The 24,671-nt window shown below is 49.1% G+C and overlaps 1 protein-coding gene across 1 annotated transcript in view; it reads left to right on the top strand.

Moving 5' to 3' along the window:
* stk36 (serine/threonine kinase 36 (fused homolog, Drosophila)) overlaps window positions 1–24,671 on the top strand; it is a 62,650-nt gene that overhangs the window by 8,935 nt on the left and 29,044 nt on the right. The window contains exons 5-9 of the mRNA XM_038780352.1: window positions 421–559; window positions 10,379–10,486; window positions 12,051–12,143; window positions 12,252–12,346; window positions 13,089–13,149. Coding sequence (XP_038636280.1) covers window positions 421–559; window positions 10,379–10,486; window positions 12,051–12,143; window positions 12,252–12,346; window positions 13,089–13,149 — 496 coding nt within the window. The remainder of the gene's footprint in view (window positions 1–420; window positions 560–10,378; window positions 10,487–12,050; window positions 12,144–12,251; window positions 12,347–13,088; window positions 13,150–24,671) is intronic.

Here is a 24,671-nt window from a genome sequence, read left to right as displayed (position 1 = left end):
CCTCAATCCCCCACCTACCCACCTTTCTTCCCCGTATCCCCCAAAATCCCCACCTACCCACCTTCTCCCCCGTATCCCTCAATCCCCCACCTACCTACCTTATCCCCGTATCCCTCAATTCCGACCTATCCACCTTCTCCCCCTATCCCTCAATCCCACCTACCCACCTTCTCCCCGAATCCCTCAATCCCCCACCTACCCACCTTCTCCCCGTATCCCTCGAACCCCACCTTCTCCCCGTATCCCTCGATCTCCACCCTCTTGCCGTAGGAGTGAACTAGGACTGGATACCGTGCTACCCATAGCAGCAAATTGAATAAGTAGTTAGGTAGACATTGACGATTCTACCCAGTTGTGCGCGTGCAACATCCGTAAGGTGAGCAGCTGGTGACTTTAGTGTGATATACTTTGACTTGACAGGCTCTCTGTTCTTCCCACAGGGCCAGCGAGCGACAAGCCAGCTCAGCGGGATCGGGTAATGGGGACACACACAGCTGCTCTGGCTGCCATCTGCACCGTCTCGCCAGGGGCAACAGGCTGTCGCCATGTCAAATATCAGGTGCTGTGTGCACTGGATGTAGCAGGAGCGTGACCCTGATTAGGAGGACTGTTAGAGGGGCTGATGGAGTTGTGGGAGAGGGAAGAGTTGGCACTTTTGGAGGGTGGGGGCTGTCGGTGTTACAGGGGGGCTGTCGGTGTTACAGGGGGGCTGTCGGTGTTGGGGGCGGGGTTGTTGGTGTTACAGGGGGGCTGTCGGTGTTACAGGGGGGCTGTCGGTGTTACAGGGGGGCTGTCGGTGTTACAGGGGGGCTTCGGTGTTACAGGGGGCTGTCGGTGTTACAGGGGGGCTGTCGGTGTTGGGGGTGGGGTTGTTGGTGTTACAGGGGGGCTGTCAGTGTTACAGGGGGGCTGTCGGTGTTACAGGGGGGCTGTCGGTGTTACAGGGGGGCTGTCGGTGTTGGGGGCGGGGTTGTTGGTGTTACAGGGGGGCTGTCGGTGTTGGGGGCGGGGTTGTTGGTGTTACAGGGGGGCTGTCGATGTTACAGGGGGGCTGTCGGTGTTGGGGGCGGGGTTGTTGGTGTTACAGGGGGGCTGTCGGTGTTACAGGGGGGCTGTCGGTGTTGGGGGCGGGGTTGTTGGTGTTACAGGGGGGCTGTCGGTGTTACAGGGGGGCTGTCGGTGTTACAGGGGGGCTGTCGGTGTTGGGGGCGGGGTTGTTGGTGTTACAGGGGGGCTGTCGGTGTTACAGGGGGGCTGTCGGTGTTACAGGGGGGCTGTCGGTGTTACAGGGGGGCTGTCGGTGTTGGGGGCGGGGCTGTTGGTGTTACAGAGGGGCTGTCGGTGTTACAGGGGGGCTTCGGTGTTACAGGGGGGCTGTCGGTGTTACAGGGGGGCTTCGGTGTTACAGGGGGGCTGTCGGTGTTGGGGGCGCGGTTGTTGGTGTTACAGGGGGGCTGTCAGTGTTGGGGGCGGGTCTGTCGGTGTTGGGGGCGGGGCTGTCGATGTTACAGGGGGGCTGTTGGGGGCGGGTCTGTCGGTGTTGGGGGCGGGTCTGTCGGTGTTGTGGGGGCGGGGCTGGTCGGTGGTTGGGGACGGGGCTGTCGGTGTTGGGGGCGGGGCTGTCGGTGTTTGGGGCGGGGCTGTTGGGGGGCAGGGCTGTCTGTGTTGGGGTGGGGCTGTCGGTGTTGGGAGCGGGGTTGTAGGGGGAGGGGCTGTCGGTGTTGGGGCCGTGCTGTCGGTGCTGGGGGCGGCGCTGTCGGTGCTGGGGGACGGCGCTGTCGGTGCTGGGGGGCGGCGCTGTCGGTGCTGGGGGGCGGCGCTGTCGGTGCTGGGGGCGGCGCTGTCGGTGCTGGGGGGCGGCGCTGTCGGTGCTGGGGGGCGGCGCTGTCGGTGCTGGGGGGCGGCGCTGTCGGTGCTGGGGGGGCGGCGCTGTCGGTGTTGGGGGGGCGGCGCTGTCGGTGCTGGGGGGGCAGCGCTGTCGGTGCTGGGGGGCGGCTGTCGGTGTTGAGGGATCTGTCGGTGTTGAGGGGGGGCTGTTGGTGTTGAGGGGGGGCTGTCGGTGTTGAGGGGGGCTGTTGGTGTTGAGGGGGGCTGTCGGTGTTGAGGGGGGCTGTCGGGTGTTGAGGGGGGCTGTCGGTGTTGAGGGGTGCTGTCGGTGTTGAGGGGGGGCTGTCGGTGTTGAGGGGGGCTGTCGGTGTTGAGGGGGGCTGTCGGTGTTGAGGGGGGCTGTCGGTGTTGAGGGGGGCTGTAGGTGTTGAGGGGGGCTGTCGGTGTTGAGGGGGGCTGTCAGTGTTGAGGGGGGCTGTCGGTGTTGAGGGGGGGCTGTCGGTGTTGAGGGGGGTCTGTCGGTGTTGAGGGGGGTCTGTCGGTGTTGAGGGGGGTCTGTCGGTGTTGAGGGGGGTCTGTCGGTGTTGGGGGCGGGTCTGTCGGTGTTGGGGGGCGGGTCTGTCGGTGTTGGGGGCTGTGCTGTCGGTGTTGGGGGCGGGGCTGTCGGTGTTGGGGGGCGGGTCTGTCGGTGTTGGGTGGCGGGTCTGTCGGTGTTGGGGGGCGGGTCTGTCGGTGTTGGGGACTGGTCTGTCGGTGTTGGGGGCGGGGCTGTCGGTGTTGGGGGCGGGGCTGTCGGTGTTGGGGGCGGGGCTGTCGGTGTTGGGGCGGGGCTGTCGGTGTTGGGGGCGGGGCTGTCGGTGTTGGGGCGGGGCTGTCGGTGTTGGGGGCGGGGCTGTCGGTGTTGGGGGCGGGGCTGTCGGTGCTGGGGGCGGGGCTGTCGGTGCTGGGGGCGGGGCTGTCGGTGCTGGGGGCGGGGCTGTCGGTGCTGGGCGGGGCTGCCGGTGTTGGGGGCGGGGCTGTCGGTGTTGGGGGCGGGGCTGTCGGTGTTGTGGGCGGGGCTGTCGGTGTTGTGGGCGGGGCTGTCGGTGTTGTGGGCGGGGCTGTCGGTGTTGTGGGCGGGGCTGTCGGTGTTGTGGGCGGGGCTGTCGGTGGTGGGGGCGGGGCTGTCGGTGGTGGGGGAGGGGCTGTCGGTGGTGGGGGCGGGGCTGTCAGTGATGGGGGCGGGGCTGTCGGTGTTGGGGGCGGGTCTGTCGGTGTTGGGGGCGGGTCTGTCGGTGTTGGGGGCGGGTCTGTCGGTGTTGGGGGCGGGTCTGTCGGTGTTGGGGGCGGTCTGTCGGTGTTGGGGGCGGGGCTGTCGGTGATGGGGGCGGGGCTGTCGGTGTTGATGAGGGGACTGTCGGTGTTGAGGGGGTCTCGGTGTTGAGGGGGGGCTGTCGGTGTTGAGGGGGGCTGTCGGTGTTGAGGGGGGGCTGTCAGTGTTGCGGGGGTGAGCAGGGAAAGGTGGTTTGTCGGATGGCAAGGGGGGAGTCTGAGTAGGCAGGTGTCTATCCAAAGCTGAGGATTTATATTTTAAGAATGAATCCTCCAAATTCATTGGAGTTTTGAAGAATGAGAGGCGATCTTATTGAAATAGGAGCAGGAGGAGGCCATTCAGCCCTTCAAGCCTGCTCCGCCATTCATTGTGATCATAGCTGATCATCCAACTCAATAGCCGAATCCTGCTTTCCCCATATCCCTTGAGCCCTTTCATCCAAAGTGCTGCATCTAAGTGATTCTTGAAAACATACAATATTTTATCACAACTACAGGCCAACCACTCTCTCGCTGATGAAATTTCTCCTCATCGCTGAACGAAATGGTCTACCCCGTATCCTCAGACTGTGACCCCTGGTTCTGGACACCCCTACCATCGGGAACATCCTTCCTGCATCTACACTGTCTAGTCTTGTTTGAATTGTATAGATTTCTATAAGATCCCCCTTCGTTCTTCTGAACTCCAGCGAATATGATCCTAACTATTACGATCCTGGACCAGACCCCAATGGTTGCTAGGATACTGGACAGAAACCCCAAAATTTTACTTTAATTTTGTCAGACTGTGAGGAAAGGATTCCTGAGTGATTACACAAAGAAATAGGAGTGTGGTAGATCAAAACAGACTTTATTACTAACAGTATTAAAATATCCTTGACACGGGGCAGCAGGGTAGCATGGTGGTTAGCATAAATGCTTCACAGCTCCAGGGTCCCAGGTTCGATTCCCGGCTGGGTCACTGTCTGTGTGGAGTCTGCACGTCCTCCCCCTGTGTGCGTGGGTTTCCTCCGGGTGCTCCGGTTTCCTCCCACAGTCCAAAGATGTGCGGGTTAGGTGGATTGGCCATGCTAAATTGCCCGTAGTGTCTTAATAAAAGTAAGGTTAAGGGGGGGGGGTTGTTGGGTTACGGGTATAGGGTGGATATGTGGGTTTGAGTAGGGTGATCATGGCTTGGCACAACATTGAGGGCCGAAGGGCCTGTTCTGTGCTGTACTGTTCTATTTGTTACAACACCCTGGGCGAGTGTGCGGTCAATTCCAGCCCCTCAGGCTCCGGAGTCCCAACACAAGTGAATTAACTGATGATTCTTATTAAAATTCCCTTGGCCATCCAATAATTGCACTGATCGGGTTTGTAACTTGAAACACAATTACTGTTTATTCACAACAGGAATAATGATGAAATATGCAATAAATACAGCTGGATCATCGCAAGCTAACGTTACTACCCCCTTTAATTGTCCCACCCTCTACCCACACATGCAAGACAGACAAATACGGTCGGGGGGGGGGGTCAGAAGGGTGAAAATAATACGGTTGAAGGTTCAAAGATAGTCTTTGTTTCCAATGGTGGTTCTTCAGTATGCTTTCCTCACAGTGTGCTGGCTGGTTAAAGTCTTTGGTTTGCAACCTGTAACGATCTTCTCTGTACCTCAGAGATTTATTACTTTTCCTGGAGAGGCCCCTTTGCTTCACATCAAACTTTGCGTTCAGTTCATGGTTTATTTCCAGGCCTCTACCTTTTCTGCAGGTCGGTTCTGCCTTTGCTTTCACAGCCCGTAATGGTTCTCCTGGACATAGATTCATCCAGGCAGGGCAGCACGGTGGCCTAGTGGTTAGCACAACTGCCTCACGGCGCTGAGGTCCCAGGTTCGATCCCGGCTCTGGGTCACTGTCCGTGCGGAGTTTGCACATTCTCCCCGTGTCTGCGTGGGGTTCGCCCCCACAACCCAAAAAAATGTGCAGAGTAGGTGGATTGGCCACGCTAAATTGCCCCCTTAATTGGAAAGAATAATTGGGTAATCTAAATTCAGGCTCCCTGGCAGTTCAGAAACACAGTCGTTCTGGAGAAAAGCAGCGGAGAGAAGACCGCGATCTTTCATCGGGTCTGCCAGGAGTCAAACTGAAAGCCAAAACTCAATTCTTGAAGCTCTGAAGCATTCCAGTGGGATCAGGTCCAATCGCCACCTGTTACCGGGCAGAGCCAATTAATTTGACGCCAACAGAATTAATCAAACTGAGTCATCACTGATGAAGCCAATCGAAATCAGATCAGCCTTTTGGATCCTCCTGTTTGAAGTAAAGGTACAGGCTGCCTTGCCTTAAAGTATTAGGTCCATTAAACATCCATGGATCACAACGTAAAGCAAAAATAAAATTAAATGGAAATAAAGAAATAAACAAGAACAAACAGGAAGGATGCTTAGATATAATACAAGAAAATAGTTTACAATTACCCCTTAAACAATGCTAATCAATGCTAGTTAACAATAACCCTTAACTGCTATCTTTATTCCCAATAAACAACAAAACCATCTCGGCTCTCAATCCACTTGTAAATACAGTGAGCACTCAGGCATACCAGTTGTAAAGAGATGTCTTGGACACTTCACTTTGGACAAGAGAGATCTTTGTCACTGCTTTAAAAAAGATACCTAACCCCCATCAGAACAATGGAGGGTCTCTGGCTGAACTGATCAGAAACTGCCTTCATAGCTAGACTCCCAGCTCCCAACTAACTGAACTTCTTGGAAAGCAACTGCTCTTCGGTCTACGGGAGGTCTTTAACTGAACTGTATCCAGAGCAGCGGCTTCACTTCTGTTCACATCCTAATCTAGAGCCCAAACTGAACCCTCAACATCTGACTACTTCAGCCCTTGGCTCCTCGAATTAACTGCACTGTCTCACTAACTGAACACAATGTCTTTAATTAAATACTCCACAGGGGAACCCTATTAATCCCAACGGAAAATGCCTTTCCCCAAGCTTTTATGATGCTTTAATTGCACCTCTGGCTCCCAAAAAGCCAAGCTGTCTTGCAAACCAGGAATGTGTAAATACGTGACTGCAGCAGTGGTACACACTCACCCAGGTTTTAAACCCTTGCTGCACCAAATAATAATAATCTTTATTCACGTCACAAGTAGGCTTACATTCACACTGCAGTGAAGTTACTGCACCAAGTACATACCATACACCCGAAAGTACCACATTCACCACAGCTCAATCTCTCATCATACGTCAATCCCGCCATCCCAGAAATCAGTCTGGTAAATCTTCATTGCACTCCCTCTAGAGCAACAACATCCTTCCTCAGATAACAAGACCAAAATTGCACTCAATACTCCAGGTGTGGCCTCGCCAAGGCCCTGTATAATTGCAGCAAGACATCCCTGCTCCTGTACTTGAATCCTCTCACTATGAAGGCCGTCACACTATTTGCCGCCAGCTGTACCTGCATGCTTACCTTCAGCGACTGGTGTACAAAGACACCCAGGTCTCATTGCACATTCCTCTTTCCCAATCTATAGCCAGTCAGTTAATAATCTGCCTTCCTGTTTTTGCTCCAGAGTGGATAACTTCACATTTACCCACATTATGCTGCATCTGCCATTCATTTTCCCACTCACTCAGCCTGTCCAAATCCCACTGAAGGATCTCTGCATCCTCCTCACAGCTCACCCTCCCACCCAACTTTGTGTCAAAAAGCAAATTTGGAGATATTACATTTAGTTCCCTCATCTAAATCATTGATATATATTGTGAATAACTGGGGTCCCAGCACCGATCCCTGCGGCACCCCACTAGTCACTGCCTGTCAATTGGGAAAAGACTGTTTATTCCGACTCTTTGTTTCCTGTCTGCCAACCAGTTTTCTATCCATCTCAATACACTGCCCCCAATCCCATGCGCTTTAATTTTGCACAATAGTATCTTATGTGGGACTTTGTCAAAAGCCTTCTGAAAGTCCAAATATATCACATCCACTGGCTCCCCACTTGTCACTGTACTAGTTACATCCTCAAAGAATTCCAGTCGATTTGTCAAGCGTGATTTCCCCTTTATAAATCAATGCTGACTCTGTCCGATCCTGCCACTGTTTTCTAAGTGCTCTGCTAGAAAATATTTTTTGCTGGACTCTAGCCCTTTCCCCACTACCGATGTAGGCTGACTGGTCTGCAATTCCCTGTTTTCTCTCTACCTCCCTTTTTAAATAGCGGAGTGACATTAGCTACCCTCCAATCTGCAGGGTAGCTGAATCTTGGAAGATGGCCACCAATGCATCCACTATTTCTCGGGCCAATTCCTTAAGTGCTCTGGAATGTCGATCATCAGGCCCTGTGGATTTATCACCTTCAATCCCAATTGAGGATTCGATTACAGGAGCAGGGATGTTTTGCTGCAGTTATACAGGGTGAGGCCACATCTGAAATATTGTGTGCAGTTTTGCAAGATTTACCAGACTGATTCCTGGGATGGCGGGACTGATGTATGAGAGGAGATTGAATCGGTTAGGATTGTATTCGCTGGAGTTAAGACTGGAGGAGGGGATCTCATAGAAACCAATAAAATTCTAACAGGACTGGACAGGGTAGATGCAGAAAGGATGTTCCTGATGGTGGGGGTTGTCCAGAACCAGTGGTCACAGTCTGAGGATACGGGGTAGACCATTTAGGACAAAGATCAGGAGAAATGTCTTCACCCGGAGAGTGGTCGGCCTGTGGAATTCGTTACCACAGGAAGTATTTGAGTCCAAAACATTGTATGGTTTCAAGAAGCAGATAGATAAAGCACCAGAGCGAAGGAGGTCGAAGGATATGGGGAAAAGTGGGATAAGTGTGTTGGATGATAAGCCATGATCATAATGAATGGCAGAGCGGGCTTGAAGGGCCGAATGGCCTCCTCCTCATATTTTTACGAAGTTTCGATATCCTTAACACCATTTCCTGACTAATAATAATTTCCTTTAGTTCCTCCCTCTCGCTAAACCCCGTGTTCCCCAACATTTTTGGTACGTTATTTGTGTCCTCGGTGAAGACAGAACCAAAGTATGTATCAAGTTGATTGTCGCAGATTCTGAGGGTGCAGAGGAGCTCGACAAAATGGATGCTGAGAGGATGTGTCCCCCATCCTGGCGTGGGGGGGGAAATCTAGACGGAGGGGGGCACAGTTTCAGAATGAGGGTGTTTATGACCAGCGCAAGGGACACAAGGGATTACTGTTAGATATCCCTGTCGGGTTTGTGGAATATATTACAATCCTGGACCAGACCCCAACAGTTGCCAGGATATTGGACAGAAACCCCATTATTTTACTTTAATTTTATTTTAATTTTGTCAGACTGTGAGGAGAGGATTCCTCGCTCCAGGAGAGATTTCAGACAAAATAGGGATGTGGCAGATTAAAATAACTTCATCACTGACACAGTATTAAAATATCTTTAACATCACACAAGAAAATAGCTCACAGTTACTTGTTATGGGCCAGGGTTTACAGAACACCAAAGTGTACCATGGAGTTCACCTGACCCATGACTTTTAATAGATTGTGGTTATGGAGAGCACAAGGGCCTACTTTACAGGTGTGATGCAACAGTACTATAAAAGTATCTAAAGTACTTTTAAAACAAAACCATAGAACATAGATAGCACAGTACAGGCCCATCAGCCACGATGTTGTGCTGACCATTTATCCTAATCTAAGATCAACCTAACCTACACCCGTTCAATTTACTGCTGTCCATGTGCCTGTCTAAGAGTCACTTAAATGTCCCTAATGATTCTGACTCCACCACCTCTGCTGGCAGTGCATTCCACACACCCACCACTCTCTCTGTAAAGAACCTGCCTCTGACATCTCCCCTATACCTTCCTCCAATCACCTTCAAATTATGTCCCCTCATGACAGCCATTTCCGCCCAGGGGAAAAGTCTCTGGCTATCCACTCTGTCCATGCCTCTCATCACCTTGTACACCTCTATCGAGTCACCTCCCTTCTTCGTTCCAGTGAGAAACGTTCGAGTTCCCTCAACCTTTCTCCATAAGACATGCCCTCCAGTCCAGGCAGCATCCTGGTAAATCTTCTCTGTACCTCTCCAAAGCATCCACATCCTTCCTATAATGAGGCGACTAGAACTGGACATAATATTCCAAGTGTGGTCTAACTAGAGTTTTATAAAGCTGCAGCAAAACCTTCGGGCTCTTAAACTCAATCCCCCTGTTAATGAAAGCCAACACACCATAGGCCTTCTTCACAACCCTATCAACCTGGGTGGCAACTTTGAGGGACCTATGTACCTGGACCCCAAGATCCCTCTGTTCCAACACACTTCCAAGAATCCTGCCTTTAACCCTCTATTCAGCATTCAAATTCCAAAATGAATCACTTCACATTTATCAATGTTGAACTCCTTCTGCCACTTCTCCGCCCAGCTCTGCATCCTATCAATGTCCTGTTGTAACCTGCAACAACCCTCAACACTATCTACAACTCCATTAACCTCCGTGTCATCGGCAAACTCTTGTGCCCATCCTAGCCAAATTCAGCAGAAAGGTGGTTGGTCAGGTGGACTTCAGAACACACTTTGGAGTTTCGAAGCCCTGGCCCATAACACTTGCTTCAGCGATGTTCTTTAAGACTGTTTTCAGAGACAGAGCTGAATCCTGTCACAACAATGCAGGATCTCCAGTTAAAGTCTTCAGAAGCTGTCTTCACGATTTGACTTCCAGGAACCCACTGAACAATCTCTGCTAACGTGCCTGATACCCCAGCTCCTCCCATTAGTTACCTCACATTACCAAGCTGAAACACAATGTATCAAATTAACTACTCCAAAGGGAACCCCGTTAATCCAAACAAAACTGCATCAGTCCAAACTTTTATGATGCTTTAATTGCACCTCTGGGTCCCGAAACCTTTCGAAGCAGGATTCTTTACAAACACGACTGCAGCAGTCAAACACACTAATCCAGGCTCCCTGTACCAAATACCTATAGTATAATATATCTGATATTCCCACACCATCACACATATATGAGTCCCTTATTCAGCGGGCAGAGGCTCGCCCATTAGGAATGATTTAGCGTAAGGTTAAAACCTGCAGCCAAGATTCAGATCATATTAAATAAGGAGAAGAGCATGGTTCAAGGTACGGAATGGCATATTGCATCTATTTCTTGTGATATTTTGGAGGTGTATCTACTTTAAAACCGTAGGTTGTTTTGTTGTCTCGATGCAGATAGCTCAGTACATCAGTGACATACTCTTCACAGCAGAGAACACATCAGCCAGGACAAGATTCATCAAAGGAATCGAACAGCCCACACTATGTCTCAACACACTCAAGGTATAAAGCAGCAGTAGCATCACCAGGAAGTGTTCAGATATCATCCTAAGAAAGAGAGGGGATAGAGAGACACCAGTCAGTGTACAGATATCTCCCTGAGAGAGTGAGGGGACTGAGAGACACCAGTCAGTGTACAGATATCTCCCTGAGAGAGAGGGGACTGAGAGACACCAGTCAGTGTACAGATATCTCCCTGAGAGAGAGGGGACTGAGAGACACCAGTCAGTGTACAGATATCTCCCTGTGAGAGAGGGGGGACTGAGAGACACCAGACAGTGTACAGATATCTCCCTGTGAGAGAGGGGGGACTGAGAGACACCAGTCAGTGTACAGATATCTCCCTGAGAGAGAGAGAGGACTGAGAGACACCAGTCAGTGGACAGATACCTCCCTGAGAGAGAGAGGGGGGGGGGGACTGAGAGACACCAGTCAGTGTACAGATATCTCCCTGAGAGAGAGGGGGGACTGAGAGACACCAGTCAGTGTACAGATATCTCCCTGTGAGAGAGGGGGGACTGAGAGACACCAGACAGTGTACAGATATCTCCCTGAGAGAGAGAGGGGACTGAGAGACACCAGTCAGTGTACAGATATCTCCCTGAGAGAGAGAGGGGACTGAGAGACACCAGTCAGTATACAGATATCTCCCTGAGAGAGAGAGGGGACTGAGAGACACCAGTCAGTATACAGATATCTCCCTGAGAGAGAGGGGACTGGGAGACACCAGTCAATGTACAGATATCTCCCTGAGAGAGAGGGGACTGAGAGACACCAGTCAGTATACAGATATCTCCCTGAGAGAGAGATGGGACTGAGATACACCAGTCAGTGTACAGATATCTCCCTAAGAGAGAGAGGGGGGACTGAGAGACTCCAGTCAGTGTACAGATATCTCCCTAAGAGAGAGAGGGGGGACTGAGAGACTCCAGTCAGTGTACAGATATCTCCCTGAGAGAGAGGGGACTGAGAGACTCCAGTCAGTGTACAGATATCTCCCTGAGAGAGAGGGGACTGAGAGACACCAGTCAGTGTACAGATATCTCCCTGAGAGAGAGAGAGGGGACTGAGAGACACCAGTCAGTGTACAGATATCTCCCTGAGAGAGAGGGGACTGAGAGACACCAGTCAGTGTACAGATATCTCCCTGAGAGAGAGAGAGGGGACTGAGAGACACCAGTCAGTGTACAGATATCTCCCTAAGAGAGAGAGGGGGGACTGAGAGACTCCAGTCAGTGTACAGATATCTCCCTGAGAAAGAGAGGGGACTGAGACACCAGTCAGTGTACAGATATCTCCCTGAGAGAGAGGGGACTGAGAGACACAAGTCAGTGTACAGATATCTCCCTGAGAGAGAGGGGACTGAGAGACACCAGTCAGTGTACAGATATCTCCCTGAGAAAGAGAGGGGACTGAGAGACACCAGTCAGTGTACAGATATCTCCCTGAGAGAGAGAGGGGACTGAGAGACACCAGTCAGTGTACAGATATCTCCCTGAGAGAGAGGGGGGACTGAGAGACACCATTTGATTCAGTTTATCTGAGACTTGGGGTTTTGTTTCTTCAGGTTCTGTACTCCTGCTGTCAAGTGAGTAAAGCTCCCTGTCAGCTTCTGGTGGACCAGGCCCTGAACAGCTTGTTACTGCTCCTTCAGTGCAAGGTTCGTATTACTGAAGATACTCTGTCTGGAATACTGGCTTCACACTCTGTTAGATATATTGTCCTTTCCCTGTCTGATGTGCTTGTTCTCTCTTTCTGTCGTCTGTAGTTGTGTCCTGAAGATGCCATTCTGTCTCAGACCGTGGAAGTGACTCTCTACCTCTTGTCGATCCTGGCCATTCAGTTGGATCATGTGCCTGAACCGTGAGTTCCTCCTGTGACAGTCCCTGAACAGTCTGCGTGTTGTCCCCCTGCTGCTCTCTCTGTGCCGCAGCAACTGGACAAAGCCTCTCACATCTTACTCTGGAAAGATGCATCAGGGCTTCGAGGAGGGGTGTGTGTGAAAGTGGGAGAGCGGGCATGCCAACATCATCAGACCAGCATGTGTGTTTGTGAGAGCTTTCCCTCGGGCCTGCAACCATGTTTGTGTGTGCGTGAGTGTCACTGTATATTGTTGTGTGTGCATTCACGTCTCCCTGCACGCACGGGCTCCCATGTGTGCCAGAATGCCTGGCCGCCTGTGTGTGCGTGTGCCACTGTGCAAGCACATACATGCATGGCCCTGAGTGTGCGCCCCTCCCAGTGTGTACATGCGTACACATGTGTTTGCATTTGGGCGCGCGCATTTGTGTGTGGCCTTGTGTGTTTGTGTGTGGCCACACGTGTGTAGACGCAGGTGTTTGTGTGTCCATGCGTGTGTCTGGGGCTGCTTGTCCCTGTGGTGTCCAGTGCGACTGTGTACTGAGGGAGCACCGCACTGTCGGAGGGCCCACACCGCAATTGTTGACAGCCCCTCTGGGTGGGAACAGTGATTTCAGGAGCCTGAGGTGAGAGGCCAGACGAGTCTCTGCTTTCGATGAACAGGTGCATTGGTTAAATGTCAGCCACCCCCTTTCAGGCTCCCTCACTCTCTCTCTCTCTCTCTCTCTCTCTCTCCTTGTTGCAGATTGGAGCAGTCAGTTGGCATCATTACATCAATCTTCCTGCAATCTTGCACACCTCACACGGTGAGTTAAACTTTTATTACTGTTCCTGTTGAAAGGAGGGAGAATCAATGGCAAGAGGGCAGGGAAACCCATGTAGCACAGGAGGCTCCTGGTCATGAGAAAATACCTACTCCAGCCCCGTAACACTATTCTGTGTGAGCTTCATACTCTTTCCCTACTGAGGCAGCGTTGCACTGTCGGAGAGTCAGTACTGAGGGAGCGCCACACTGTTAGAGAGTCAGTACTGAGGGAGTGCCGCACTGTCAGAGGGTCAGTGCTGAGGGAGCACCGCACTGTCAGAGGGTCAGTACTGAGGGAGTGCCGCACTGTCAGAGGGTCAGTACTGAGGGAGTGCCGCACTGTCAGAGGGTCAGTACTGAAGGAGCGCCGCACTGTCAGAGGGTCAGTACTGAGGGAGCGCCGCACTGTCAGAGGGTCAGTACTGAGGGAGCGCCACACTGTTAGAGAGTCAGTACTGAGGGAGTGCCGCACTGTCAGAGGGTCAGTACTGAGGGAGTGCTGCACTGTCAGAGGGTCAGTACTGAGGGAGTGCTGCACTGTCGGAGAGTCAGTACTGAGGGAGTGCCGCACTGAGAGGGTCAGTACTGAGGGAGCGCCGCACTGTCAGAGGGTCAGTACTGAGGGAGTGCCGCACTGTCAGAGGGTCAGTACTGAGGGAATGCTGCACTGTCAGAGGGTCAGTACTGAGGGAGTGCCGCACTGTCAGAGGGTCAGTACTGAGGGAGTGCCGCACTGTCAGAGGGTCAGTACTGAGGGAGCTAAGAGGTTAAACCTTGGGATCCCTCAAGTGACTGTGAAAGGTCCCAGAGAGGAGGGGGTTGAGATCCCCCTCCCCGAGTGTTCTGGGTCAATGTTTATCCCTCACCCGATATCACATCACGCTCTGTAGGAGCTTTCTGTGCACTAATTTACATCTGGAATTCCTACAAGGCAGCCCACTGTGTTTGAAAAAACTAGTCCAGACTGGCGTCACAGGAAACTGGTAAGCAGCTGATTGGTTGGTGTGTAACTGAAATTAGGGACCGTCTTTAAATAACTGAAACTTAAATAACTGAATAAGACAACAGTTCAGGAACAGTTACTGCAGGTTTATATCTCCTATGAAAGCAAAACAGCTGGGTGAGTGCAGGTATATATATTATTTTTACTATAATAACAAGGGCCCTAGTTAATAGTTAATACTAGTTACTATTATTTGATATCAAAGCATTAGCTTAACTTCAAGGGGTAAGGCATGGCAGCAGTGCTCCAAACCATGAACTGCTCTTCTTGCTCCATGTGGGAGATCAGGAACATTTCAGTTCCAAGGACCACCATGCGTGCAGGAAGTGTCTCCAGCTGCAGCTCCTTGAAGCCCGAGTTTCAGAGCTGGAGCAGCACCTGGAAACGCTGTGGAACATCGGAGTGTATTGTGGATAGCACATAGAGTGAGGTGGTCACAGCACAAGGCAGGAAGGGAATAGATGACCACCAGGCAGTCCAAGAGGTGTAGGCAGGCTGTGCAGGGAGATATACCCCTGCAAAATAGATATACCAATTAGGATATTGTTGTGGGGGGGAGTAATAGCCTCTCAGGGAAAGGGAGCAGCTGAAGCCAAGTCTGTGCCACCACATTTGGCTCGGCTGGACAGCAGGGGAGGAAAAGGACAAAGCAAGCTATAGTGGTGGGGGATTCAATAGTGAGGGGAACTGACAGGCGTTAGTGTGGCCGCAATCTGAACTCCAAAATGGTACGCTGCCTCCTTGATTTTAAAAAAAACATGTGTTTTGAATTTTTCCAATTAAGGGGCAATTTGGGCGTGGCCAGTCCACCTACCTTGCACATCCTTGGCTTGTGGGGGTGAGACTCATGCAGACACGGGGAGAATGTGCATACTCCACACGGACAGTGACCCGGGTCCGAGATCGACCCTGGGACCCCGGCGCCATGAAACAGCAGTGCTAACCACTGTGCCACCTTGCCGCCCCTGCTGCCTCCTTAATGCCAGGGTCAAGGATGTCACAGAGCGGCTACAGGGCATTCTTAAAGAGGAGGAATTCTTAAAATACACCCAGAAGAGCTTTTTAATGCCAGTCCACAGCAAGTGCGACAAGGGAGGAGACACCGCTGGGTCTAGTTTTAGGGAATGAAGCCAGGCAAGCGGTTGAAGTTTCAATGAGGGAGCATTTTGGAAACAGTGATCATAACTCACTAGAATCTAAGGTAGTTTTATGGAAAGGGATAAAGAGAGATTGGAAATCGAGGTTCTTAATTGGGGGAGAGCCAATTTTAATAAAATAAGACCAGATCTGTCCAAAGTTAACTGGGAGCAGCTACTTGTAGGAAGATGTACATATCGGAGCAGTGGGATTCATTCTGTACTCAAGGAAATAGCGGGAGTACAGGGCCAACATGTGGGAGCAATATGTCCAGAGAACACTAGATGTCAAGGGATATCCAGGGATGGATAAGGAAGAAAAGGGAGGCAGATACCGAGGGCTCAAAATAGCAGAAGCACCAGAGGAATTCAGAAAGTGCAGTGGGTTACTTAAGAAAGAAATTAGGAGGGTGAAGAGGGGACATAAAAAAGCAGTGGCGGGTAAACTAAAGGAAAATCCAAAGGTGTTTTATAAGTATATTAAGGGTGAGAAGTTAACCAGGGTAAGAGTCGGGCCCACTAAGGACCAACATGGCAATTTGTGTGTGGAGTTGGAAGATATAGTTTAAGTTTGAAATGAGTACTTACATCTGTGTTCACTAAGCAGACGGATAGTGTAGGTATAGAAATCAGGGAGGTGCATTATGATTTACTTGAACGATTTAACATTGAGAGGGAGGAGGTATTAACAGTTTTAGTGGGCCTAAAAGTGGATAAGTCCCCAGGGCCAGATGAGATGTAACCCAGGCTGCTATGGGAGGCAAGGGAGGAGATTGCAGTGGATCTGACAACTTTCAAATCTTCTCTGGCCAAAGGAGAGGTGCCAGAGGACTGGAGGACAGCTAATGTGGTGCCATTATTCAAGAAGGAGAGTAGGGGCGAACCAGGAAATTACAGGCCTGTAAGTCTAACTTATGTGGTAAAGAAACTACTGGAAAAAATTCTGAGGGACAGAATTAATCTCCACTTGCAGAGGCAAGGGTTAATCAAGGATAGTCAGCATGGTTTTGTCAACGGGAGATCATGTCTTACAAATCTGATTGAATTTCTCGAGTTGGTGACTAGGTTCGTAGCTGAGGGTAGTGCGGTTGATGTAGTCTACATGGACTCCAGCAAGGCTTTTGCCAAGGTCCCGCCTGGGAGCCTGAGAAGGTGAGAGCCCCCTTGGGAACAAGGGCAATTTGGCAAATAGGATCCAAACTGATTCACTGATGGGAGGCAGAGGGTGAAGGTCGAAGGTTGTTTTGGTGACTGGAAGCCTGTGTCCAGTGACATTCCGCAGGGATCGATGCTGGGCCCTTTGCTTGTAGTGTACATTAATGGCATGGATGTGAACATAGGAGGTATGGTAAGTAAGTTTGCAGGTGGCACAAAAATTGGCGGTGTGGTAAATAGTGAGGAACAAGGCCACAGATTACAGCAGTGTTTTTCAAACTTTTCTGGGGACCCATTTTTACCAACCGGCCGACCTGCGCGACCCACGCCGGCCGACCTGCGCGACCCACGTCGGCCGACCTGCGCGACCCACGCCGGCCGACCTGCGCGACCCACGCCGGCCGACCTGCGCGACCCACGCCAGCCGACCTGCGCGACCCACGCCGGCCGACCTGCGCGACCCACGCCGGCCGACCTGCGCGACCCACCATTTTCTCTGACCTTGTTTGTTGCTGACAAAAATGGAGGAAATGGTTTCGGGTCTCTTTGGCCCCCCGAACTTGGAAAAAAAAGGCTGCGACCAGATAAAAACAAGTGCGGCCGCATTGCTCATGCGCACCGATGATCGGGCACGCATGCGCAGTGCGGCCAAATTTTCTTTATCTGTTCCTGGCCATTTTTAAGTCCGCTCGTAGCCGGCATTATTAAAAGCCGACTGCTGCGGCTGTTACACGCGGATTTGCGCGGTCAGGAGCGCCGTGACGGACGGCTCCGCGACTCTCCCGACAACCGGGGGTGGGTCGCGCCCCCGAGTTTGACAATGCCTGGATTACAGGACGGTATAGACGGGCCTAGTCAGATGGGCAGAGGAATTTGCCAATGAAAAGTGTGAGGTTGTGCATTTTGGGAGGGCTAACAAGGCAAGGGAAGATACAATGAATGCGAGGAAGTACAGAGGATCAGAGGGACCTTGCTGTGCAGCTTCACAGATCCCTGAAGGCACCAGGACAGGTGGATAAGGTGATCAAGAAGGCCAATGGAATTCTTGCCTTTATTAACCAAGGCTGAGAATATAAGCGCGGGGAGATTACGATGGAGGTGTATACACACTGGTTAGGCCCCAGCTGGAGTACTGTGCACAGATCTGGTCACCTCACTACAGGAAGGATGTGATTGCACTGGAGAGGGTGCAGAGGAGATTCACCAGGATGCTGCCTGGGCTGGAGTGTTACAGCAATGAAGAGAGATTGGAGAGACTGGGATTGTTTTCCCTGGAGCAGAGAAGGATGAGAGGTGGGGTTGGGGAACAGATTGAGTGTGTAACATTGAGGGACCGATTGAGTGTGTGTAACATTGAGGGACAGATTGAGTGTGTGTAACATTGAGGGACAGATTGAGTGTAACATTGAGGGACAGATTGAGTGTGTAACATTGAGGGACAGATTGAGTGTGTGTAACATTGAGGGACAGATTGAGTGTGTAACATTGAGGGACAGATTGAGTGTGTAACATTGAGGGACAGATTGAGTGTGTAACATTGAGGGACAGATTGAGTGTGTGTAACATTGAGGGACAGATTGAGTGTGTGTAACATTGAGGGACAGATTGAGTGTGTAACATTGAGGGACAGATTGAGTGTGTGTAACATTGAGGGACAGATTGAGTGTGTGTAACATTGAGGGACAGATTGAGTGTAACATTGAGGGACAGATTGAGTGTGTAACATTGAGGGACAGATTGAGTGTGTGTAACATTGAGGGACAGATTGAGTGTGTAACATTGAGGGACAGATTGAGAGTGTGTAGCATTGAGGGACAGATTGAGTGTGTGTAACATTGAGGGACAGATTGAGTGTGTGTAACATTGAGGGACAGATTGAGTGTGTGTAACATTGAGGGACAGATTGCGTGTGTAACATTGAGGGACAGATTGAGTGTGTGTAACATTGAGGGACAGATTGAGTGTGTAACATTGAGGGACAGATTGAGTGTGTAACATTGAGGGACAGATTGAGTGTGTAACATTGAGGGACAGATTGAGTGTAACATTGAGGGACAGATTGAGTGTGTGTAACATTGAGGGACAGATTGAGTGTAACATTGAGGGACAGATTGAGTGTGTAACATTGAGGGACAGATTGAGTGTGTAACATTGAGGGACAGATTGAGTGTGTGTAACATTGAGGGACAGATTGAGTGTGTGTAACATTGAGGGACAGATTGAGTGTGTGTAACATTGAGGGACAGATTGAGTGTGTGTAACATTGAAGGACAGATTGAGTGTGTAACATTGAGGGACAGATTGAGTGTGTAACATTGAGGGACAGATTGAGTGTGTGTAACATTGAGGGACAGATTGAGTGTAACATTGAGGGACAGATTGAGTGTGTAACATTGAGGGACAGATTGAGTGAGTGTAACATTGAGGGACAGATTGAGTGTGTGTAACATTGAGGGACAGATTGAGTGTAACATTGAGGGACAGATTGAGTGTGTGTAACATTGAGGGACAGATTGAGTGTAACATTGAGGGACAGATTGAGTGTAACATTGAGGGACAGATTGAGTGTGTAACATTGAGGGACCGATTGAGTGTGTGTAACATTGAAGGACAGATTGAGTGTGTGTAACATTGAGGGAGAGATTGAGTGTGTAACATTGAGGGAACAGATTGAGTGTGTGTAACATTGAGGGACAGATTGAGTGTGTGTAACATTGAAGGACAGATTGAGTGTGTGTAACATTGAGGGAGAGATTGAGTGTGTAACATTGAGGGAACAGATTGAGTGTAACATTGAGGGACAGATTGAGTGTGTGTAACATTGAGGGACAGATTGAGTGTGTGTAACATTGAGGGACAGATTGAGTGTAACATTGAGGGACAGATTGAGTGTGTGTAACATTGAGGGACAGATTGAGTGTAACATTGAGGGACAGATTGAGTGTAACATTGAGAGACAGATTGAGTGTATAACATTGAGGGACAGATTGAGTGTAACATTGAGGGACAGATTGAGTGTGTAACATTGAGGGACAGATTGAGTGTGTGTAACATTGAGGGACAGATTGAGCGTGTAACATTGAGGGACAGATTGAGTGTGTGTAACATTGAGGGACAGATTGAGTGTGTAACATTGAGGGACAGATTGAGTGTGTAACATTGAGGGACAGATTGAGTGTGTAACATTGAGGGTCAGATTGAGTGTGTGTAACATTGAGGGACAGATTGAGTGTGTGTAACATTGAGGGACAGATTGAGTGTGTAACATTGAGGGACAGATTGAGTGTGTGTAACATTGAGGGACAGATTGAGTGTAATATTGAGGGACAGATTGAGTGTGTAACATTGAGGGACAGATTGAGTGTGTGTAACATTGAGGGACAGATTGAGCGTGTAACATTGAGGGACAGATTGAGTGTGTGTAACATTGAGGGACAGATTGAGTGTGTAACATTGAGGGACAGATTGAGTGTGTAACATTGAGGGACAGATTGAGTGTGTAACATTGAGGGTCAGATTGAGTGTGTGTAACATTGAGGGACAGATTGAGTGTGTGTAACATTGAGGGACAGATTGAGTGTGTAACATTGAGGGACAGATTGAGTGTGTAACATTGAGGGACAGATTGAGTGTAACATTGAGGGACAGATTGAGTGTGTAACATTGAGGGACAGATTGAGTGTGTGTAACATTGAGGGACAGATTGAGTGTGTAACATTGAGGGACAGATTGAGAGTGTGTAGCATTGAGGGACAGATTGAGTGTGTGTAACATTGAGGGACAGATTGAGTGTGTGTAACATTGAGGGACAGATTGAGTGTGTGTAACATTGAGGGACAGATTGAGTGTGTAACATTGAGGGACAGATTGAGTGTGTGTAACATTGAGGGACAGATTGAGTGTGTAACATTGAGGGACAGATTGAGTGTGTAACATTGAGGGACAGATTGAGTGTGTAACATTGAGGGACAGATTGAGTGTGTGTAACATTGAGGGACAGATTGAGTGTGTAACATTGAGGGACAGATTGAGTGTGTGTAACATTGAGGGACAGATTGAGTGTGTGTAACATTGAGGGACAGATTGAGTGTAACATTGAGGGACAGATTGAGTGTGTAACATTGAGGGACAGATTGAGTGTGTGTAACATTGAGGGACAGATTGAGTGTAACATTGAGGGACAGATTGAGTGTGTGTAACATTGAGGGACAGATTGAGTGTAACATTGAGGGACAGATTGAGTGTAACATTGAGGGACCGATTGAGTGTGTGTAACATTGAAGGACAGATTGAGTGTGTGTAACATTGAGGGAACAGATTGAGTGTGTGTAACATTGAGGGACAGATTGAGTGTAACATTGAGGGACAGATTGAGTGTGTGTAACATTGAGGGACAGATTGAGTGTAACATTGAGGGACAGATTGAGTGTAACATTGAGGGACAGATTGAGTGTATAACATTGAGGGACAGATTGAGTGTGTGTAACATTGAGGGACAGATTGAGTGTGTGTAACATTGAGGGACAGATTGAGCGTGTAACATTGAGGGACAGATTGAGTGTGTGTAACATTGAGGGACAGATTGAGTGTGTAACATTGAGGGACAGATTGAGTGTAACATTGAGGGACAGATTGAGTGTGTGTAACATTGAGGGACAGATTGAGTGTAATATTGAGGGACAGATTGAGTGTGTGTAACATTGAGGGACAGATTGAGTGTGTGTAACATTGAGGGACAGATTGAGTGTGTGTAACATTGAGGGACAGATTGAGTGTGTGTAACATTGAGGGACAGATTGAGTGTGTGTAATATTGAGGGACCGATTGAGTGTGTGTAACATTGAGGGACCGATTGAGTGTGTGTAACATTGAGGGACAGATTGAGTGTAACATTGAGGGACAGATTGAGTGTGTGTAACATTGAGGGACAGATTGAGTGTGTAACATTGAGGGACAGATTGAGTGTGTGTAACATTGAGGGACAGATTGAGTGTGTAACATTGAGGGACAGATTGAGTGTGTAACATTGAGGGACAGATTGAGTGTGTAACATTGAGGGACAGATTGAGTGTGTGTAACATTGAGGGACAGATTGAGTGTGTGTAACATTGAGGGACAGATTGAGTGTGTAACATTGAGGGAGACATTGAGTGTGTGTAACATTGAGGGACAGATTGAGTGTGTGTAACATTGAGGGACAGATTGAGTGTAACATTGAGGGACAGATTGAGTGTGTAACATTGAGGGACAGATTGAGTGTGTGTAACATTGAGGGACAGATTGAGTGTAACATTGAGGGACAGATTGAGTGTGTGTAACATTGAGGGACAGATTGAGTGTAACATTGAGGGAGAGATTGAGTGTGTAACATTGAGGGACCGATTGAGTGTGTGTAACATTGAAGGACAGATTGAGTGTGTAACATTGAGGGAACAGATTGAGTGTGTGTAACATTGAGGGACAGATTGAGTGTAACATTGAGGGACAGATTGAGTGTGTGTAACATTGAGGGACAGATTGAGTGTAACATTGAGGGACAGATTGAGTGTAACATTGAGGGACTGATTGAGTGTATAACATTGAGGGACAGATTGAGTGTGTGTAACATTGAGGGACAGATTGAGTGTGTGTAACATTGAGGGACAGATTGAGCGTGTGTAACATTGAGGGACAGATTGAGTGTGTAACATTGAGGGACAGATTGAGTGTGTGTAACATTGAGGGACAGATTGAGTGTGTAACATTGAGGGACAGATTGAGTGTAACATTGAGGGACAGATTGAGTGTGTGTAACATTGAGGGACAGATTGAGTGTAACATTGAGGGACAGATTGAGTGTGTAACATTGAGGGACAGATTGAGTGTGTAACATTGAGGGACAGATTGAGTGTGTGTAACATTGAGGGACAGATTGAGTGTAACATTGAGGGACAGATTGAGTGTAACATTGAGGGACAGATTGAGTGTAACATTGAGGGACAGATTGAGTGTAACATTGAGGGACAGATTGAGTGTATAACATTGAGGGACAGATTGAGTGTGTGTAACATTGAGGGACAGATTGAGTGTGTGTAACATTGAGGGACAGATTGAGCGTGTAACATTGAGGGACAGATTGAGTGTGTGTAACATTGAGGGACAGATTGAGTGTGTAACATTGAGGGACAGATTGAGTGTAATATTGAGGGACAGATTGAGTGTGTGTAACATTGAGGGACAGATTGAGTGTAACATTGAGGGACAGATTGAGTGTGTGTAACATTGAGGGACAGATTGAGTGTGTGTAACATTGAGGGACAGATTGAGTGTGTGTAACATTGAGGGACAGATTGAGTGTGTGTAACATTGAGGGACAGATTGAGTGTGTGTAACATTGAGGGACAGATTGAGTGCGGGTAACATTGAGGGACAGATTGAGTGTGTGTAACATTGAGGGACAGATTGAGTGTGTGTAACATTGAGGGACAGATTGAGTGTGTGTAACATTGAGGGACAGATTGAGTGTGTGTAACATTGAGGGACAGATTGAGTGTGTGTAACATTGAGGGACAGATTGAGTGTGTGTAACATTGAGGGACAGATTGAGTGTGTAACATTGAGGGACAGATTGGGTGTGTGTAACATTGAGGGACAGATTGAGTGTAACATTGAGGGACAGATTGAGTGTGTGTAACATTGAGGGACAGATTGAGTGTGTAACATTGAGGGACAGATTGAGTGTGTGTAACATTGAGGGACAGATTGAGTGTGTAACATTGAGGGACAGATTGAGTGTGTAACATTGAGGGACAGATTGAGTGTGTGTAACATTGAGGGACAGATTGAGTGTAACATTGAGGGACAGATTGAGTGTAACATTGAGGGACAGATTGAGTGTGTGTAACATTGAGGGACAGATTGAGTGTGTGTAACATTGAGGGACAGATTGAGTGTGTGTAACATTGAGGGACAGATTGAGTGTGTGTAACATTGAGGGACAGATTGAGTGTAACATTGAGGGACAGATTGAGTGTGTAACATTGAGGGACAGATTGAGTGTGTGTAACATTGAGGGACAGATTGAGTGTATAACATTGAGGGACAGATTGAGTGTGTGTAACATTGAGGGACAGATTGAGTGTGTGTAACATTGAGGGACAGATTGAGCGTGTAACATTGAGGGACAGATTGAGTGTGTGTAACATTGAGGGACAGATTGAGTGTGTAACATTGAGGGACAGATTGAGTGTAACATTGAGGGACAGATTGAGTGTGTGTAACATTGAGGGACAGATTGAGTGTGTGTAACATTGAGGGACAGATTGAGTGTGTGCAACATTGAGGGACAGATTGAGTGTGTGTAACATTGAGGGACCGATTGAGTGTGTGTAACATTGAGGGACAGATTGAGTGTGTGTAACATTGAGGGACAGATTGAGTGTGTGTAACATTGAGGGACAGATTAAGTGTGTGTAACATTGAGGGACAGATTGAGTGTGTGTAACATTGAGGGACAGATTGAGTGTAACATTGAGGGACAGATTGAGTGTGTGTAACATTGAGGGACAGATTGAGTGTAACATTGAGGGACAGATTGAGTGTGTAACATTGAGGGACAGATTGAGTGTGTGTAACATTGAGGGACAGATTGAGTGTGTAACATTGAGGGACAGATTGAGTGTGTAACATTGAGGGACAGATTGAGTGTGTGTAACATTGAGGGACAGATTGAGTGTGTGTAACATTGAGGGACAGATTGAGTGTGTAACATTGAGGGACAGATTGAGTGTGTGTAACATTGAGGGACAGATTGAGTGTGTGTAACATTGAGGGACAGATTGAGTGTGTGTAACATTGAGGGACAGATTGAGTGTGTAACATTGAGGGACAGATTGAGTGTGTGTAACATTGAGGGACAGATTGAGTGTAACATTGAGGGACAGATTGAGTGTGTAACATTGAGGGACAGATTGAGTGTAACATTGAGGGACAGATTGAGTGTGTAACATTTAGGGACAGATTGAGTGTGTAACATTGAGGGACAGATTGAGTGTAACATTGAGGGACAGATTGAGTGTGTGTAACATTGAGGGACAGATTGAGTGTAACATTGAGGGACAGATTGAGTGTAACATTGAGGGACAGATTGAGTGTATAACATTGAGGGACAGATTGAGTGTGTGTAACATTGAGGGACAGATTGAGTGTGTGTAACATTGAGGGACAGATTGAGCGTGTAACATTGAGGGA

The sequence above is a fragment of the Scyliorhinus canicula genome, chromosome 20, assembly GCF_902713615.1.
Source record: "Scyliorhinus canicula chromosome 20, sScyCan1.1, whole genome shotgun sequence".
Taxonomy (NCBI): domain Eukaryota; kingdom Metazoa; phylum Chordata; class Chondrichthyes; order Carcharhiniformes; family Scyliorhinidae; genus Scyliorhinus; species Scyliorhinus canicula.
The sequence above is the reverse complement of the archived record's forward strand: the minus strand, read 5'-3'. Positions and strand labels throughout refer to the sequence as shown.